Source organism: Camelina sativa, chromosome 12 (genome assembly GCF_000633955.1).
Source record: "Camelina sativa cultivar DH55 chromosome 12, Cs, whole genome shotgun sequence".
NCBI lineage: Eukaryota > Viridiplantae > Streptophyta > Magnoliopsida > Brassicales > Brassicaceae > Camelina > Camelina sativa.
The window spans coordinates 3,357,846-3,376,400 of record NC_025696.1 but is presented as its reverse complement, the minus strand read 5'-3'; the positions used below and the strand labels follow the sequence as shown (position 1 = coordinate 3,376,400).

General features: G+C 34.6%; 6 protein-coding genes and 1 pseudogene across 7 annotated transcripts in view; 5 read left to right on the top strand and 2 right to left on the bottom strand.

Annotated features, from left to right (window-relative positions):
- On the top strand, positions 93–982 carry LOC109128070 (annotated as a pseudogene).
- On the bottom strand, positions 982–2,919 carry LOC104729878 (peroxiredoxin-2A-like). Its single transcript, XM_010448904.2, has 3 exons — positions 2,759–2,919; positions 2,550–2,629; positions 982–2,436 (listed from the first exon to the last, which is right to left on the bottom strand). The coding sequence occupies exons 1-3, from the start codon at positions 2,911–2,913 to the stop codon at positions 1,022–1,024; spliced, it is 1,650 nt and encodes a 549-aa protein (XP_010447206.1). The 5' UTR covers positions 2,914–2,919; the 3' UTR covers positions 982–1,021.
- On the bottom strand, positions 3,216–6,372 carry LOC104729877 (DUF21 domain-containing protein At4g33700). Of its 2 annotated transcripts, XM_010448903.2 has the most exons (11): positions 5,893–6,372; positions 5,255–5,331; positions 5,084–5,167; positions 4,860–4,973; positions 4,688–4,774; positions 4,462–4,601; positions 4,260–4,347; positions 4,076–4,149; positions 3,885–4,000; positions 3,531–3,802; positions 3,216–3,445 (listed from the first exon to the last, which is right to left on the bottom strand). In XM_010448903.2, the coding sequence occupies exons 1-11, from the start codon at positions 6,068–6,070 to the stop codon at positions 3,401–3,403; spliced, it is 1,275 nt and encodes a 424-aa protein (XP_010447205.1). In that variant the 5' UTR covers positions 6,071–6,372; the 3' UTR covers positions 3,216–3,400. The 2 variants fall into 2 exon arrangements, 1 of the variants encoding a protein (XP_010447205.1); XR_002034427.1 differs by lacking the exon at positions 3,216–3,445 and having other exon boundaries at positions 3,681–3,802; positions 3,885–3,992; positions 5,893–6,070.
- Positions 8,298–9,007, top strand: LOC104729876 (pathogenesis-related protein 1-like). Its single transcript, XM_010448902.1, has one exon. It carries the CDS (start codon positions 8,336–8,338, stop codon positions 8,834–8,836), a length of 501 nt encoding a protein of 166 aa, XP_010447204.1. The 5' UTR covers positions 8,298–8,335; the 3' UTR covers positions 8,837–9,007.
- On the top strand, positions 11,587–12,341 carry LOC104729875 (pathogenesis-related protein 1-like). Its single transcript, XM_010448901.2, has one exon. The coding sequence runs from the start codon at positions 11,638–11,640 to the stop codon at positions 12,127–12,129; it is 492 nt and encodes a 163-aa protein (XP_010447203.1). The 5' UTR covers positions 11,587–11,637; the 3' UTR covers positions 12,130–12,341.
- LOC104729874 (pathogenesis-related protein 1-like) lies at positions 14,078–14,831 on the top strand. The gene has a single exon (XM_010448900.1). It carries the CDS (start codon positions 14,148–14,150, stop codon positions 14,664–14,666), a length of 519 nt encoding a protein of 172 aa, XP_010447202.1. The 5' UTR covers positions 14,078–14,147; the 3' UTR covers positions 14,667–14,831.
- The window catches only part of LOC104729873 (myb-like protein X), a gene marked incomplete in the record, with an annotated part of 3,120 nt that continues 1,474 nt past the window's right edge, over positions 16,910–18,555 (top strand). The window contains 2 exon segments of the mRNA XM_019233739.1: positions 16,910–17,073; positions 17,610–18,183. Of these exon segments, the coding sequence (XP_019089284.1) occupies positions 17,636–18,183 (548 nt within the window).

Genomic DNA, 18,555 nt, shown 5'->3' with positions numbered 1-18,555 from the left:
CAATAAGAAGCAAATAAGTATATGTTGCAGTGGTAAATAAGTTTATGTTGTTGGGATATTCTTGATTTGAACTTTTTTTGTATGAGAACAGAATGGATATGCCGGTTGTGGAAGTTTGGAGAAGTGGAGTCCGGCTTATAGCTAGAAATGTAATGACTTTTCATTCTTGATACGTAAATGTGGATCATTCTTTTGTTTTGTTACCAAGAAGCAATTTTACAGTTTCTCAATAACTTTACAAAAAGGGTGCTTTGCTGAATCATAAATTGACAATTTCAATGTCTACGTCTTGAAGAAGGTAAGACTTTAAAAAACCATTACTTATGTAGATCAAATGTGTTATGTACACCACAAATAGTAAACAATATTTATGTTTTTGGTATTGTATAGGTTGTGGACTATTTCCAGATTTGTTGGAACATAAAGTATTACGGCATTTCGATGAAGGAGATCATGTAAGAATCTTTTATAGCATATAAAAATCACATCCTCCATTGATGAATCATCCTTTTGGTAAACTTTTAAAGGACATCTTTTGTCCCCTGTAAGGTTTCAGCTATGGTAACAAGAGAATTTTACACAAAGAAAGACCTCTTTCCAGGATTTGGACGACCTTTTATATATTATGCAAACATACTGCAGAAGTTCGTAAACAATACATACTTATATAATGTATCTATTTATTATCTTCGTAGAGAAATATAGAGTCACAAGTTTTAGGATTCTTATTTGCAGGGTAGGAAGGAATTCAGAAGCAAAAGATGCGGCTAGAGTAGCATTGAAATCACCTTATGAGGCATGTCAAAAAAATAATTCTTGTACTGAGCTTTAAAGCATAAAAACATTTTCTTAGTCATGACGACAGCTTGAAAACATGCAAGATGTTGCTAGTATTGCGCAATGGGAAGACGAGCAGATTGAATTCATAAGGGTACTTCCCAAGTTGAGGACAATCAACTCTCTGTTTCTCCCCACCTCCTCTTGTCTCCTCAACACGTTTTGCTCAAATCGATGCCTTTTCCTAATCGCTTTGTTCTTTCCTTTTGACTCCTTTATGTTGCTTGATTTGCACTGTACTTGGAACATAAGAGCACACAATTGGCCAACACGGTTCTGGAAGAAGACGACGCCATTTCTTCAAGCATCCAACCTCTCCAATGACTTCAACAGTGTTTTCAATTCCTTCTTTATTAAAAACCACAACAACTTTCTTCTCCTCGTCAATGAAGAAACTCTTATGTGAAACATAATCCCACTCAATGTCTAAACCATCAATTGAGAAGAATTTGATCCATGACACATTGTTGGCCTCAATCTTAGTCGTAATCCATACCTCATAATTATATGTTTTGCTTGACTGAAGTAAAGCCGCGATCTTCTCTTCTCTAACACAAGATAGTGATGCAAACTCTTCACCCCAAGCACTAAACGGCAAAGGAAGAAGCGGTCCAAATCTCTCTCTTGTAAAATCAAAACAGATTATATGATCATTGAGTGGGCTTACCTTTCGTTCTACACTCCAGTAAGTGTTTCCCTTGAGAGAGACACCACGGTCATACCCTATAAGCCAGTGTGGAGAGACATCAAGAGTACTCCATGAATCAGAATCAAAATCGTAGATTTCAAACCGTAAAGCAGGGTTGACGGGGAGATCTGTTTCCTCTGTTACTTTTGCTTCATCTGTAAACCTCAAGATCTTGAAGCTACGACAAGATCTGTTTCCGCTATTGTTTTTGTATCCGAGAGCATACTTGTAATAGTCTCGTCCTTTCCATGCACTTGCGCTTCTGGTTTGGATCCACCTTGTATGCCCCAAACTCGGATTCCAATCATCGTCTTTCAAGATGCATAACAATAAACCCTCACAATGAAAGACTTGAGATATCTTGACTTGTTCTGAATCCTCTAGGCAAGTAAGTTTACCTAGAGACTTTATGGATGGATTGTCGTTCACGGCAATGCCCATTAAACGAACATTGTAATCCAATATCACAATCATCCGATTCTCCGCTAATTCCTTTGCTGCTGCTTCTTCTTTGGCAATGCACATCTCCATAAAGCTCCGGCTTTTGAACAAACCGTTCCACTTTTTGCAAGTTAATCTCACTGATCTAATAGACATCGAAGGAACCCTATAGACAATCTCCTCTACCAAATCCCTTGGAAGATTTGATATCGACGGCATCATCATCATCTTAATTGATTCAAGTTGAGAAAAGGGACCTTCATGACCAGAATCAACAATGGCTACAGTCACCTTGAGGTTATCGAGTAACAGAGCGAATCTACTTGACCTAACAGCAATACCCTTGTCTTTGAGGTCAAGCTCAAGTCCCAAAAGGTGTGTGTATTCCCCTGACCCGTCACTTACAAACTTCACATGCTTGTTCTCAGGGTATGTCTCTCCCCATGCCTTCATCACAAATTGGTCATTCACTGCAACACCAACCAAATACGATAACCAAACCAATTTTGTATAGACTTTTTCACTCTGCATTCTTCTACGAATTCAATATTTTGATCATATTTGAGAAGTAATACAAACTCACCACTAAAGCAAATGATCTCATCAACACCCTTTGACTTAAGCTCCTCTGTTTTCTCAATGAATCCAGGCTCAAGCTTCATGCTAACCTCACAACAAGAAACACACAATTCTCAAATCAAATCTCTACAGATTCATCAGCTTATAATCAAAACCCACATCTATAGAACTAGTTTGAAGGATACATCAGAAAAAGTTTGAAAAACTTTATACCTGCATGTGGAAGTGAAACCACCAGGGACATTGAAGAGAATGGCTTTTTTACCGGCGCCGAGAGAGTGAACGGAGACGGTCTGAAGCTGATCATTCTCATCGTAGAAAGAGATAGTTCCGTCTGGTACAACGTCGCCCACACCGATTGGAGCCATGAGAAGAGATCTCTCTGCGGCTGAAGAGTTTTGGAGTTTGAACAAAATGAAACTAGGGCTCCAGAAAATTTTATCATTAATTGATTTCTTGAATTATGGTTTTACTAGGACAGTTTCCCGCACAGGCAAATAAATTTTTAAAACAAAAGATCAATATAATTATTAAAAAAAAAAAATTAGTTCAATTTTAATTTGTTTTTTTTCTATACAGGATCAACCAGTTCAATGTTGGTCTCAGGCAGAACCAACGGTACGGATTTTGGCGCAGCCGCCTAAGAGGGTTCGGATTTGGTAAAGATCCATTGAAGCAAGGAGAGTAAAATCTCTTAAGAGACTAATGATATTTGAAACCATAGAAAAAGATTCTGTTCATTGCCTACACTGATACAACATTCGCCGGACAAGTGACAAAGTATGAAAGTTGAAAACAAAGACCAAAGGTTCCGACATTCATAACCAGTTCAGTGGGTCATCCACTGTGTGTCTGTCAGGAGTCTTCAAAATGGTGATCAGTTTCGTCAAAGATCTCTTCCTGCAACCACATGCCCAACAATAAATAGTCAGTGACAGCAAATAGTTTTTTTGTTAGTTAACTTATATAATATAAGATTCCTTACCTGCAGAAGTTCTTCAATGACATCCTCCATTGTAATGATTCCGACAGCTTCTTCTTCCTCAGCAAGTTTAGGCAGAGGGTTTCCATTCAATTGTAGGATGTCTGCATCATTGTCTTTTGACCACTTCTTGGACTTTGACCCTCCTTTAAACGAACTTGCTCGATTAGGAAAGCTCTTCCACTTCTGAAGCGATCTTTTTGTCCTTAACATTCTCTCCTGAGGAGTAGGAGTTCCCTCACTATCCAAATCCACTCGGACTTCCTTAACACTCCCTATTAGAGAAACCAAAGCAAATATACTCAAAACTTGAAACTCAGCAAGACAATGTTTTTGTCCATCAATGAAACAGTTTACCATTTGTAGAAGGTAATGGGTGGATTTTGTCGCACTGTCTCACAACAACAGCCATGTGGCTGAGTCCTTTCTGGAACTCGTTCAATATGTCATATAGAGGCAAGATTTCTGGAACTCTAAAACAAAGTAAGAAATCAGCTTTTGAAGCACATTCAAGTGGGTTTTAAATTGCTTAGAATCGGAAATTTCACCTTGGGATCCTTCTTATTGTGACATTCTTGACAGGTATTTCTTCATCTGGGTTGATAGTTAATAAGTTCTTTACCTGAAGATAAAAGATATGAATGGTTAGCACTGGAGACAGAACAATAAAGAGAAACTTTCTGTGAAAATGACATCAGAGAGAACTACTGCTTGAGGCTGGGTGGGAGTTACCAGAACAAGGCCGATGATGTTAGTTGGTTGCTCATAGTATACTGGAACTCTGCTATGCCCTTTCTCAAGTATCAGGTTCATCAAATCTCTATACCAAAGGAACAAAGAAGTATATAAAAAAGTTTAGTAATAAGAAGAATAAAGACTCTAGGCAAGTATGTTTCTAAACTGAGAGTTCTCAGAAAATTCACAACACAAAAACCTGTCCAGTTTGGCATTAATATCAATCACAAAGATATCAGAGATTGGTGTCATTGCATCTTTGACCATTTTCTCAGACAGTTCAAGAGCTCCTGCAATGATTGTCGTTTCATCATGAGTCAATTCTCCACCCTTTCCAGCCTGAAAGAAACAAGATACTTAACAACATGACATAAATAGAATGGGATACAGAAACTTCTCATCTTGAAGATGGGATCAACGCATACCTCATTTCCATGAAAATCCACAAGTGTTTTCAGCTCAGCTCTTCGAAAAAGTGCTGCACGACGATGACCCAATAGAAAGTCCAGCAGCTGGATTATTCAAAGGGCAAAGAATTTATTATATAACAAAGAGAATAATGGGTGGGGCATTCAAATATTGGTAAAATGTTTTTACCTTGCTGATTGGCCATGCAACGGGTAAGCAGATAAAGACTAGAACACGGACAAATGGAGCCACTGTTGCACCAATCGCCAAACCATAACGTGAACAGATTGACTGTGGTATAATCTGCAGTAGCAGTAAAGCCAACAATCAGATACATGAATGTGATTAAAAAACGCTCAGAAAAACTTTTCGTCCCTATTGTTTAATATTATTACAGGAAAGGCTAATCTTACCTCACCAAAGAGAAGAATCAATGTAACTGAAATCAAAATGGCACCCCATGCTGTCGTAAGACCATCAAGAAATATAGGAAGCGTCTGAAAAGAATAAATCACTACTAACAATCAAACAACATTCTCAATACGAATAACAGAGGCTAAGGTGAAGTTGTTTTTATCATTTACCTCCATAGCAGCTGCGTTGCATATGAGTAAAGTGACAAGCAACAGATGCTGATTCTTTACAACTGGCAATATCTTTGCTGCAGCAAACAAAAACAACTTTGATCTATTAACACAGAGAGAGACAGAGCCTAAAAAAAGACATGAATCAGACCAAATTTTGATACTGCAATCATTGGAATAGAGCTGACTGTTTACAACAACAACTGAATCATCGATGACATAACAACAATTACTTCATCATGTTTGGAGCTTAGAGTAGGAAAACAATGATAAAAAGGGTACTCTAGTCTTGATTAGTAAAGTTAGGATAAGACCAAAATCTTCACCAGTATAATAAACTCACACGCAGAAATTGAATATTACAGAAACCAAACTCGACCTAAAAAATAAACAGATACGTTTGGAAGTAAATCAAAAGGCCCAATCGATGAACTAACTAATAACCAAATTCGATTATTATTAACATCACAAACAACAACAAAAAAGACCATCGGCAACATCTAAACTACACACGTGTAAACCCAATCTAAAATATAATTGCAATTGGTGATAGAAAAAAAAAAACAAAACTTTATAAGAGAGAGAGTGAAATCGGAATTAAGGGAACTCAAAAAAAGAGGGAAAGTGTTGTTGTTTACCAGCGTATTGGCGATATTGGGGAGTACCGGATTTAGCGAGAACTTCAAGATCAACGAGACTCATAGACATAAGACCCAATGTTAAACCAGACATGAGTCCAGCGAACAAGACAAGAAACGCAATCACTGCTATATGTATGAAGAAGTTTGTGTCGCAACATTGATACTCCACCGCCATAAAAAAATCGACTCTTTTTTTTAGATCAAAAGAACTTAAACCCCCAAAAAAAAAAAGCTCAAGAAATCAGAAAAACACAGACTTTAAACTAAACCCCTAGCTTAAACTCACTCACAGACTTGACAGACAAATGTTTCTTGAAACAGAGTACAGAACAGTCTCCGACTCAATTAGTAACCACAAAAATAAAGCGAGAGACTTTAATCAAAGTGAAGCTCAGGAAAAAATATCAGATGAAAAGAAAAAAAAAAACTTTTTTTTTGCAGAGAAATCGAAGCAATTATGGAGAGAGAGATGAGATGATAAAATAAAAGAGCAGAAGAAGCTCGTGCGGTGGAGATTCCACTGGAGATATATAGGCTGTGGATAATGACAATACTAGCCCCGTATGTGTAAAGCGGTGTACTGTTAGATGAGCAAGGGTGTTTACGTAATTGTAACATTTGTGTCTCTTTTATTAATGATGGTGACGCAGCAAATTAGCTGGGGTTTTCCCGCTACGTAGAGGAGGATTTTTTATCCGATACGGATACGGATCTTCGCCAATCGCCACAACACTTTTTCTGTGTGTGTGTCGTCGTCAAACTGAATGTGTTTTGTAGTATACTAGTATCTATAAGCTTTTCTTATTTTTTTTTTTAATTATTTGTTATTTTTTTCTTTAATTGACTAGATAAATTACTTTTTTTTTTTCTTTCTTTTTGAATGAATGGCTGATGTAGTTTCCTTTTACAGTATTTATAATTAGAAATTTCTTATTAGTAGTAATTATTTACTAAAAAGTTTATACTACCAAGAAAATTCTTTTTCCACCCTATGACGAAGAGATAGCTTTCATTATGAGCTACTTTTTAGGTCGGCAAACTCTTTATTAGTACTAACTTATTTGACAAAAGCAATACTCGAGTTCCCATACAATAATATTTTCAATTGTTTTCATTTCACTCGTGCGTCGTGGCCGTGCATTTCTTTTAGCGATCTAGAGTAAGAAGACTAAGAAGATTAAGAAGATTAAAGCACGCAGATTAAGAAGATTTTACTTTTTACAAGTTCAACTAATCAAAACAATACTGCATAGTAGTATAAAATATTAAATTAATCTAAAAGTTAGCATTGAAATTTGACAACATCTTATATTATGAAACAACAAATTTTTCCAAAACATTTTATATTTTGAAACGGAGGGAGTAGTATAATACTATATGTGTAATGTATTTGATGCATGGTTCCAAATCCGCAAAAAAAATCAGTTAAAAGCATTGGTGATATAAATATATATTAAAATATACTAGAGTACAAAATAAAACTAGAAAAATAAATGTTATCGAAAATGAATATGCTTAGATCCAGATCAGGGATTCATATATATATTTTGGAGAAGATCGGATTTCATATATTTTGTACGATGAATCACATCTTCTTTAATACTACTATGTACGATCGATGATATAACTATTATGTTAGTACTTAGTATATAAGATTTATTTTTCTTTTTAATAAAGTATCTCATTTTTTTTTTTTTTAGTATTTGGTATATGTACTCCGAATAATTACAAATATCTGGATTTTTTTGAGTTGGAATGAAGCGCACGATATGAATCAAAGAGAGAATATTGTGAATATTTTGCTTGCCCTGATGAAGATGTATGCTTGATTGATACCACACACACAAAACAAAATATGCTTGATTTGTTTATAGTCTCGACATCCGTCCTTATTCATGGATATCTGTTTGACCAATCTAAACAATGGCAAATGGTTGATTATGAAAAGAATAAAAGAAGATTAATCGTCGCCATGCACCTAGTAAAAGTCATAGCAATTAACTAGCATAAAACATTTAAACTATCTAGCTAGAGGATAAAATGTACAACACGGTATATATATTCTAACGATTTGTTTTATTTTGTTCTTCAAAGTTTCTCCTTAATAATAATAAACTAAAAGCCTACAAACGTATATGGGAAAGATTTGAAGAAATTGTCTTGCAGTTTTAATACAGTAAAAAATTGTTTCAGTCGAATCATTGTTTTTAATTTATTTACAAAGGGACAATTTGACCTCTTCGCCTAATTGACTTGGTAAAACAGAGATTTTAAATAATACAATTACTACAAGTGTATTCGTTGGTAAAAAATATTAATCTGGCAAGTGTTATTACATGTCCATAAAATAACTCCTACGTAAACTCTATATAAATCCTCGTGTCTAACCCATAACACACAACACAAAGTAAAAGAGCTCGTAGACAACTAAGAAAACTAAATGAAGATATTTAACTCTTCTCAAGTCCTAATACTCGTGGCGTTAGCTCTTGTCCTAGCTTTTGCGGTTCCTCTGAAAGCTCAAGACCGGCCACAAGACTACCTCGATGTACACAACCATGCTCGCGACGACGTTAACGTGCCTCATATAAGATGGCATGCGGGGGCGGCCAGATACGCCTGGAACTATGCCCAACGAAGAAAGCGGGACTGTCGTCTCGTTCACTCAAACTCAGGCGGGCGTTACGGTGAAAACTTGGCATGGAGCAGTGGTCATATGTCTGGTGCTGCTGCAGTGAGATTGTGGGTCAAGGAGAAGTCTGACTACTTCTACAAATCGAACACATGTCGTGCTGGAAAACAATGCGGTCATTATACTCAAGTTGTATGGAGAAACTCGGCGTGGGTTGGGTGTGCCAAAGTCAAGTGTGACAATGGTGGAACCTTTGTGACTTGCAACTATTCTCCTCCTGGTAATATTAGGGGCCGTAGGCCTTACTAAGTAAACGTGCGCATGCAGACGAATGTAACTTGTCCATAGCGGACGTGTGGTGTTTCTGTAATTTCAATAAATGATCATCATCATCATAGGATGATATGGTGATTCCTTTGTGTGTTTATGGTTTGTATAATATGATGTGACATAATAATACGTTTTTGGTGTTTAAAATTACGACTTACACTAATTAAATGACGTCACAACGTGAGTTCTTGATAGTTGCCTTGTATTGTATGGGGGTAGTGGGCTAGCTTAACACAATATTGCTTCCATCCTACCATATTTTATTTAATACTATATTACTATAAGTTATAATTGTGATTTTTTTGCTATTTAAGTCATCAATTGTGGGCAACCGTGATGTTGAAACCGCTGTGGAAAAAAAAACAATGTTATCGATCTCAACTCATACTGAATTCTTCAACTCGGGACCATCATAAATTGGTTTTGCCACCTTATCATGTTTAGGGTTCAATCCTAGTCTTCTTGTAATCGTGTATGTGTGCTTATAAATGTTAAAAAGGCTTGTTTGATGGCTAAAATTCAGAAACATTTGGAAAGTGTTTGCCAGACTAATTTTTGCATGTTGATACAGAATATAAGATATTGATTTCGGTTTGCCCAAAAAAAAAAAAAAATTGATTTCGGAATTTGGGGAGGTGCTGTTTGAATTGACAGAAATTGGTGTTTTGAACCAATCGGAACCCAAATTATATCATAATAACCAAAGGTTTAAACGAGAAAACATGATTATATTTGGTTATGGGAAAATACGAGGATTAAGATAAGCAATAGTCCAGAGAATTTAGATTTCGAACATATCAATTCGAGACTTTTATTCCAAATGATACCCCCCAATAAACGATAGTTACTTCTTTTGAGGTTGTGGAGTACCGTTTTAGAAATTTTGAAACTTTTCGTCTAGGCTTATTTATCTACACAAGTAACACAACATGTCCACGTCTGCTTTATTTTGTTTTTATTCGACAACTACATTATTTTTGCTTAGCTAGAATGAGCACTGGAGACTTATATAAGATTTTATAGATCATTAATTTACACATTTTCAATTGATTTTTTTTTTTTAACATTTCTGTTTTCGTATTATAACATCAACTCCAATAATAAATGGAGAAAATTTCATTAGTTTGATAGATTATCCTCTCTTTACCAATTGATTTTCGGTCAAATCTCGTAAATATATATATTTTTTAAAAATGTATGCTATTATGTATCGATCTCTTTTAAGTCGTCCAAATAACGAAAATTATAAAATCAATTAGTACATATCGTTGATAATAAATGGCCATACTTGCAAATAGAAAAAGAGTTAATGAATAACCATCATGTGACAAAGTACTAGATAATATCGTGATGGCTACATATTATTTGGATTATTTAGCCATCCTAAATCGGAAGACATGCACAAATTAAATGTCAGTGATGTGAAACTCCAACAACTATACATATACATATATATGCATTTTATGGAAAACTTTTCTCATATATATCTAAAGTATATATATATATATATATATATATATATATATTTTTCAACCATTGGGCCACAACTGGCCGGCCCATTAGCCAAATTCCTACATTCGTAGGAGCCGGGACTCGATTCTGGATGTGATGGTGCCTTCTACAAATGGACTTACCTCCTGCCACTGCACTAAGGTCACTTAACAAGTATTTTTTTCTTTTGATCAAAATATATCTAAAGTATTAGTATTAATTAATAAACAAATTATAAGTGCCGGCTTAACTAAGGGGACGGGCAGTGCGACCGCTCCAAATACATAGATTAAAGGGGCATATACGTATAAGAAAAGGAGCCCAAAAAAAATTTGTAAGCTAAAAAAGCACCAAACAAAAAATTTATAAGTTAAAAGAAAGGCACAAAAAAAATATTTGTAAGCTAGAAAGGACAAAAAAAAATTATAAAACCAAAGAGACCAAAAAAAATCAATAAATTTTTCCATAAGTTAAGGGTACTTTTTTTTTTTTAGTTTGCCCAGAGGCATGTAATATGTTTAAACCGTTATACGATATAAAACCAAAGAAACCAAAAAAAATCAATAAATTTTTCCATAAGTTAACTGTACTTTTTTTTTTAGTTTGCCCAGAGGCATGTAATATGTTTAAACCGTTATACTATGATATCGTTTTTACGTTTATCCTCGAATTTTTTATCGTCCTTCCTTGTTTAATAGTCTCGGGCCTCGCCTTATATCCACATCTCTAAATAGTCAGTTATTTCATTGTTAAAAAGTTACATCTCACCAACATCTTAAACATAAAAATTTACCATCCACATTCCACAAGAATGGACATATCAAATTTATAACTGTATGTATGTATGGATGATCCAATCCATGACAAACACGAACATGGCAATATATAGTTCAATCGACAACTATACAACGTACTGTATATGTTATACTAATCATACATAACCAATAGTGGTACTCAACCACCCATATGAGAATGCAAATCCTCACGCGCATATTAGAATTTCACTAATCACGTCAATTACTATGGCTGTAGCTACGACAGAATCAATTGGCCTACTATAATATTAGACCGATCGATGACGCATATATACATTTCTAACTATTAATCTGTAAATCATTTTGAATTTTCGTCTTACATAACCTAACATTATAAAAAATTTACAAGTGATTGTTTTTAAAATATAAAACGTTCAACAAGTACTTTGATACAAAACTACTATATAACGTATTCAATCCTCACTTGTAAAACCCACAAAAACTAATAAACTCTAAACGTCAAAAACGAAAAAGATGAAAATCTTTAACACATCTCAAAACATATTCTTGGCTCTAACCATTTTCCTTGTTCTCATCGTTCATCTAAAAGCCCAAGACAGCCCTCGAGACTTTTTGGCAGCTCACAACCGAGCACGAGCCGAGGTTGGGGTGGGTCCCTTAAGATGGGACGAGAAGGTGGCTGCTTATGCCCGTAACTATGCGAACCAGCGTAAAGGTGACTGCGCTATGGAACACTCAACCGGGGCCTATGGAGAGAACATCGCTTGGAGTAGCGGTGGCATGACAGGCGTTGAAGCGGTCGACATGTGGGTGGGCGAACAATCTGACTACGATTATAATTCCAACACATGTGCTTGGGACAAACAGTGTGGCCACTATACTCAGATTGTGTGGAGAAACACGGAGAAGTTGGGATGTGCAAAAGTGAGATGCAAGAATGGTCAAACCTTCATCACTTGCAACTACGATCCTCCCGGTAACTGGGTTGGCGAGTGGCCCTACTAAAATAAAACTCCATTTAAATGCGCTTATGAATCTATGCTATACTTTTATGTATGTTTGTATTGTTCAGTTAGACCAATCATCTATCATGCAACTAATAAATTAAGATTGGTAATATTGTCCGGTCCGGTCCTCTTTGTACCATATATTACATATGTATATACGTGGAATAAAAAAATGCAATGCTACTGCTTGCACTTGCTTTGTTTGCTAAATGAAAATCTCTTCTCTTTTTCTATGTATACGCGCACACATAATTAATCTATAGTAGCTAGATGTACTACGTAAAGAACACAAACACGATCAGAAAAGCAACTAATATGTTATTTAATTAAAAAATCGAACCCCTTACATTTTCATTATGCTCCAATGATTAGCTAGAGTCTAGAGAAACATCCGTCTTTTTTTCTTTTTAAACGAATGTGGGTTTTCGCATTGGTTGGGATTTACAAAAGAGCTTAACTAAAGAATGTTTATATTTATTATGTACACTACATGCTCATGCACACACAAAAAAAAAAGAGCCGAAATTGGAAAACAGATTTCAGATCACTTTCTATATATATACGAAGCCATATAGCTCTAATGATCCACTAAGGAACATCAGTTATGCATGTTTTAATTGAAAGATTACGGATAACAGTTATTCGTAATTTCTTTTTGGGCCACGTATTCGTGAGTTTCTCCACGTATCCACGCAAATAAAAGGTCGAACTCGAAGCCGATTCGTTTAATTTCTCTGAAAAACAGAGATTCATTGTTAGCAAAATATATTTTGTCTATTTTTGTTTTTCACCCCTTAAGTTTTCGTTTCTTCGATATGAATTATTGGATAGTATTCCAGATGGTGACTTTGTATTCGGAAGATAAGCTATAGAGGAATTATGTGAACTGTAAACAACATTAACTACACGGCAAGACTTTAATTTGCTATAATATTATTTTCACATTGACATCGCCTCAAAGCGCTTAGGTCATCCGGCTGCTTGGCAAGGAGGCTGCGCACTATAACTCTATAAGTTGACTACTGTACTTACTATTAACGTTTAATTAACACTTTTGTGATTAAATATAAGAGAATATGCCAAGGGTTTTTAATCCGTTAGCTGATTTTATTGAAAATGATTTTACACCAACCATAATAATTTTGGTTTGGATGCTGTGGCTAGATGTATAGCCAACGAAGTCAGATGACTTTTTATCCAATTAGAATTCCGAGTCAGAATGTATCGCATCTTTTAGGATTTACTATGAAAACTTAAGAGATAATATAGAGTTTTTCTATTAGAGTTAACATATATGTACATCATGGAGACGAAAATTGTTTTTTTCAGGGATTTGATACATATCATGAATTTTTTAATCAATTTTTTTTTTTTTTTGTAAATTTTTCTGTATATATATATATATATATATATATTTTTTTTAGCTATCATGAATTTTTTCCCTCACCATGAATGAGTATTTGCTTTATTTTCCAGGTCTACGGATCAGCGCCGGTACCATATATCTAAATAGTCTCTATAAACGATTGAACCAAAAATATATTATTATTTCATAGCTATCCGAGACTTTCAGCGATGAATTGCTCAGTTGCAGTACGTTTCTTTATTGATCGATTGGACGAAAAAATACAAGTCACATTTTTAAAAATTATATCTGATCCATAGCCGAAAACCAATAATTTTAAAGATATTATTCCACCACCCTTAGCCGACCGAGATACTCATCACTATCAGCTCTACAAACATGCCACCTTTTTTTCGCAAACCTACACAACCCTAATAACGTGCGTACATCACTTCACATTAATGTTTAGAAGCCTTTACTCTTTTAAATATAGTCTCTCTAACCAGATTTACTTCAAAACGTGACACCAACTAGGCCATTAACTATAATTTATGTACATTATATAGAAACATCTTAAACTTTCTATAAGTAGCCATCAAAAACAAACATTCATCTTACTCTAACTCTAATTTGATCCATGAATCTTTGAAGACAAAAGAAAAATCATTAAAATGTTTCAGAAGGTTGCTATTGATACATTGGTTCTCCTACTTCTCATCAATTGCATGACCCAAATCGATGTTTCCTTCGCACAATACTCTGAGTATCCGCAGTCCCATGAGTCTCCTGACAGCTACCTCAGACCCCATAACGCAGCCCGAGCCGCGGTCAGAGTGAAGCCCCTAAGATGGGACTTTGGTATAGCCACTGTGGCACAGGACTACGCAAACCAACTAGCCGCCGGTTCCTGCAATCTTGAACATTCCTCTGGACCATATGGTGAGAATCTTGCATATGGCGGTGGAGACATGTCGGCAGCTCAGGCGGTTGCGATGTGGGTGGATGAGAAGTCGTATTATGATTTTTATTCAAACTCGTGCCACGGTCCGGCTTGTGGACACTACACGCAGGTCGTGTGGCGTGGCTCAGCTCGGCTCGGTTGTGGTAAGGCTAAGTGTGATAATGGTGCAAGTATCGTTGTGTGTAACTATGACCCTGCAGGCAATTTCATTGGAGCTAAACCATATTGATTTCAAATATAATTGACGAGAATGCGTGTAAAGATTGTTGTATTAATTAATTTTTGATTACTTTGAGAATTCAGTACATGAGAAAACATACTTCTTTTCTATAACGTATGGCGTTAAAAGTTGTATAATTACAAAGATGTTGAGTGACTTTCCTTTTTAAGCGCATCATCATCGATTCGAAGGATGGCGAACAGCCCATATTTTCTTCCTCCTCAGACAGTGCTGGTTTTATAAAAGATTTAAGAGAACAGCCCATATTTTCTTCAATTTCTCTAGATTTATATATATATATTCTTTTTACTAAAATCCTTTTAGAATTAATTTGCTCTGGTCCCCTATTATGAGGCAATGTACCTCTTGGTCATTCAAAAAAAAAAAAAAAAAGCTTTTCACAAAATATGATAATACAAATTTTCATATGCAACGTATCCTACTATATTAATCGAGAAGTACAAATATAAAACTAACCTTATAAAAGTATAAAAATTTACATTGTCATGACATTGGTTTTAAATAATAATTTTTTTTAACTGTTTTATCTCTCTAATTAATTATAAACGAAAATTACTAAATATTTTTTTAAAAAACATAAACCAATCAGAATTTCAAAAACTAAGATTTTATATCTAAGTAGACAATATGATTATTTTTAATAACTAGATTTCGAAAATTTTAAGATTTTAAATTATAATTCTCCTATCAGCTTTCTTTTATTTTATTTACAAATTGTTTTGAATTATCATATAATACTTATGATTAGTAAATATATGTAATTTTTCTGATTTGAATTTTTAAAAACAAATATGTATTACTCATTCTATAAAGAAAAATGATAGGAAAGAACAAGAAAAAGCTTACTTAGTAGCAGCGGGATACATATCGAACAAACCGCTCTGAAGTGTCTATTTCGATATGTAGACTTTGCAGCTTTTGGCATCAATGTCAACTATCTTCAACCTGCAAAACAAAACAAATATCAAAATAACTGGAAGACAAAAAAAATAAGAAAATGAAAAGTACTCACTTGGGAGATGATGATATCGAATAGTTCAAAAATAATGATTCAAATATAAGAAACAAACAATATAAAACTGTAATATACATCAAACAAATTAAAATATTATAATATTTTAAAATAGTTAGTATTCAAAAACATATATATAAATTTAGATAATTGCAATATTAAAAATAAATATTATCTCAAACAAATAAAATTTTAAAAGAAATTAACAATAATTTTTATTATTATATTATAATTTTTTAAAAAATATTAATCCATGCTTTTACAGCATAGAATATTTCCTAGTTCTTAATTAACTCAATTTGGAAATTTGAAACTTAAATCCCGTCATGTTGTGAATATCTAGAGGTCATTAATTTCAGTGTTTTAAACCATGAACCTACCTTTTTAAAACCATACCTGCTACATTAATTTTAATTTTTTAATTATCGATGGTTTTATATATTGGTCTATAACTCTATCTGCTAATAAAAACATAATAATTGCTACTACTAGATTTTTTTTTAACACTTAATTGCTACGACTAGATTATGGTTTAAACTTTGAAGTAGATCAATTATTTACGTAGAGATCTAAGGAAAACTTGTAGTTGTGGATAACATAAGAAGAGAGTGATTAATTTTCATTTAAAAAACCATTGTAAAATCCAATAGATATTAATAGTTGAAGAATTACCAAGTCTGAGGTACTTGGTCTCCTTGGAAACTTGGAATAAGAAATAGGACCTGCTTATAACATGTTGACAGAAGAAGAAGAAATTAAGAAGGCTCACATCAGATTATATATCAAATGTGTACTTGCTCTTAACAATTCTATATCTTAAGGTCTTGTCCCCTTCTCTAGTCCACTTTGACCACTTCAAGAATGACTCATAGTCTCATACACATTAGGTTACCTAAAAAAAGTTCTAAATTATTTTTTGCTTTCTTGTTATTTATGTTTTTCTTCAAGATATAGGAGGTGTTGTTGTTTCAACCATAAACTAACATATGAGTTATTTCATTTTTCTAACAAATTGATTAGAATTATTTATTTTAAATTTTTTTTTCTCTCATTTTCACGATTTTATAGTTCTGAAATTGGACTATTTGAAGACTCATTTAATAATCGCCAGTAATTATCCATATAAAAAATTATCAATAATTGAAAATTAATAGAGAATTATTCTCGAGAAAAAATAATAATTAAAAAAATAATGGAGTTGAGTAGACAATAGTCATCGGCTCACCATCTTTGCGTTGTCTGGGCCTTACCTCTGTGTCCTTCACACTCTTTCCTTATTCAAAGTTTTTCTCTCTTTTTTTCTTTGTTTTGCCTTAACTATAAACTCCGAGCTCGAAAGCTTCTGTCTTCTTCTCTTAGATAACTCTCTCTCGAACTCTAAAGGTACTCTCTTCTTCTTCTTCACAAAACTCCAACTTCGTTTTCTTTTTTAGTTGTCTCTCCGAATCTGATTCTTGTCCCTTCTGTACTGTTCTTGATTTTGGCTGTAAACCTCAGCTATTTTCAAGAATTAGTTTCTTGATTTGACTCCTTTTGGCTGTTTAAGATCGAAGCTGTCATGGGTGTGTTCTGTTTTTTTTGCCATGTCCCATTCTTCTACTACTACTTGTTCTTTCTTGAATTTGTCTACAAGATTTGGGGATTTTTAAGGTTCTCAGTCTCTGTTTGCTGATTTAGGATTTTAATCTGTGTACTTTTGGTTTTACTTTGTCCACCCTTTACTTGCAGCATCTTGGTTGTAATTTATTTGATATTTTTATTTTCCGTTTTGCATGTCACATCTTTTATTGTTCTTTCTGGTTTTAATGAACTCCAAAAATTTGGTCTTTTAGGTGATTGATTTGTCTTATTCTATAAAAGCTGGTTCTTTATTGTGTGTCACAGATTAAAGATCTGAGTTATGGTTTTTTGTATAGCAGTTGAGAAGAAGAAGTTTTGTTGAAGAATGAAGAAAGTATCAAGCAGAAGCCAAAGAGGAAGCAAAGGTATTAAAGGGAAGCATGTTTTGCAGATTTGTGTTCTGCTTGGGGTTTGCATTTGGTTAATCTATCAAGTGAAGTATTCTCATGATAAGAAGAAGGAGTTTTATGAGAAAGATGGCGAGAAATCGACTGTGTTGTTGTCAGAGGTTGAAGACGGAGTGGTGAAGCTTGGGAGAAAAGATCTTCTTCCCGGTTATCATAGCAAGAAGGAGAAGCATGTGGAAGAGGATGAGGATGAAGATGAGATTAGTCATGGAGGAAAAGAGAAGAAGAGTAAAGTAGAGGAGGAGAAAGAAGAAGAAGAAGAGGAAGTGGTTGAGGAGGATGAAGAAGATAAGAATAAGCAAGGAGAGGAAGTAGCTGAGGAGGATGAGGAAGAAAACAAACATGAGGAAGATGAGATTGATGAACAAGACCAAAATAAAACCGTTGGAGATACTGATAAGGATGATGAAACACTTGAAGAAGAGAAAGAGAGTGGAACGAGTGAAAGCGATGAGAAAGAGAAAGATACTACTCATGCAGATGAGATTGATATGACCGTTGATGAGGCACGCGAGGAGCATTACAAGGCTGATGATGCTTCCAGTGCTGTGTCCCATGAGTCTCGGATACTGAACACTGAGAAATTGAAAGAAAGTTCTAATGAAACAGCTCAGGAGAATAATTCCAATAGCACTACAAGCGAGGTTGAGATCCAGAAGCAACCTGTCTTGAAGCTAGGAGAAGCAGCAGATGTTGTGAACAAAACAACCACAGAAGTGAAAGATAGTGACAGTGAGCCATCCAGTTCTGAAGCAAAAAGCGCGGTAACTGAACTACAAGGTGAAACAGTTAATTCCAATTCGACAGAAGCAATTCTTGAAGCTACAGGCTTTTTGCA

Bases quoted from the DNA above. Each gene is read 5' to 3' on its own strand.
- LOC104729874 (XM_010448900.1), top strand. From the start codon at position 14,148: ATGTTTCAGAAGGTTGCTATTGATACATTGGTTCTCCTACTTCTCATC.
- LOC104729877 (XM_010448903.2), bottom strand. From the start codon at position 6,070: ATGGCGGTGGAGTATCAATGTTGCGACACAAACTTCTTCATACATATA. The intron at 5,168-5,254 runs GTAAATGATAAA...TATTCTTTTCAG, and splicing joins GCAACGCAGCTGCTATGGAG to ACGCTTCCTATATTTCTTGA. The intron at 4,602-4,687 runs GTATGCGTTGAT...TGTTTCTTTCAG, and splicing joins TGGATTTTCATGGAAATGAG to GCTGGAAAGGGTGGAGAATT.
- LOC104729875 (XM_010448901.2), top strand. From the start codon at position 11,638: ATGAAAATCTTTAACACATCTCAAAACATATTCTTGGCTCTAACCATT.
- LOC104729876 (XM_010448902.1), top strand. From the start codon at position 8,336: ATGAAGATATTTAACTCTTCTCAAGTCCTAATACTCGTGGCGTTAGCT.
- LOC104729878 (XM_010448904.2), bottom strand. From the start codon at position 2,913: ATGGCTCCAATCGGTGTGGGCGACGTTGTACCAGACGGAACTATCTCT. The intron at 2,630-2,758 runs GTATAAAGTTTT...TTGTGAGGTTAG, and splicing joins GGTTTCACTTCCACATGCAG to CATGAAGCTTGAGCCTGGAT. The intron at 2,437-2,549 runs GTGAGTTTGTAT...TTGGTGTTGCAG, and splicing joins TGAGATCATTTGCTTTAGTG to TGAATGACCAATTTGTGATG.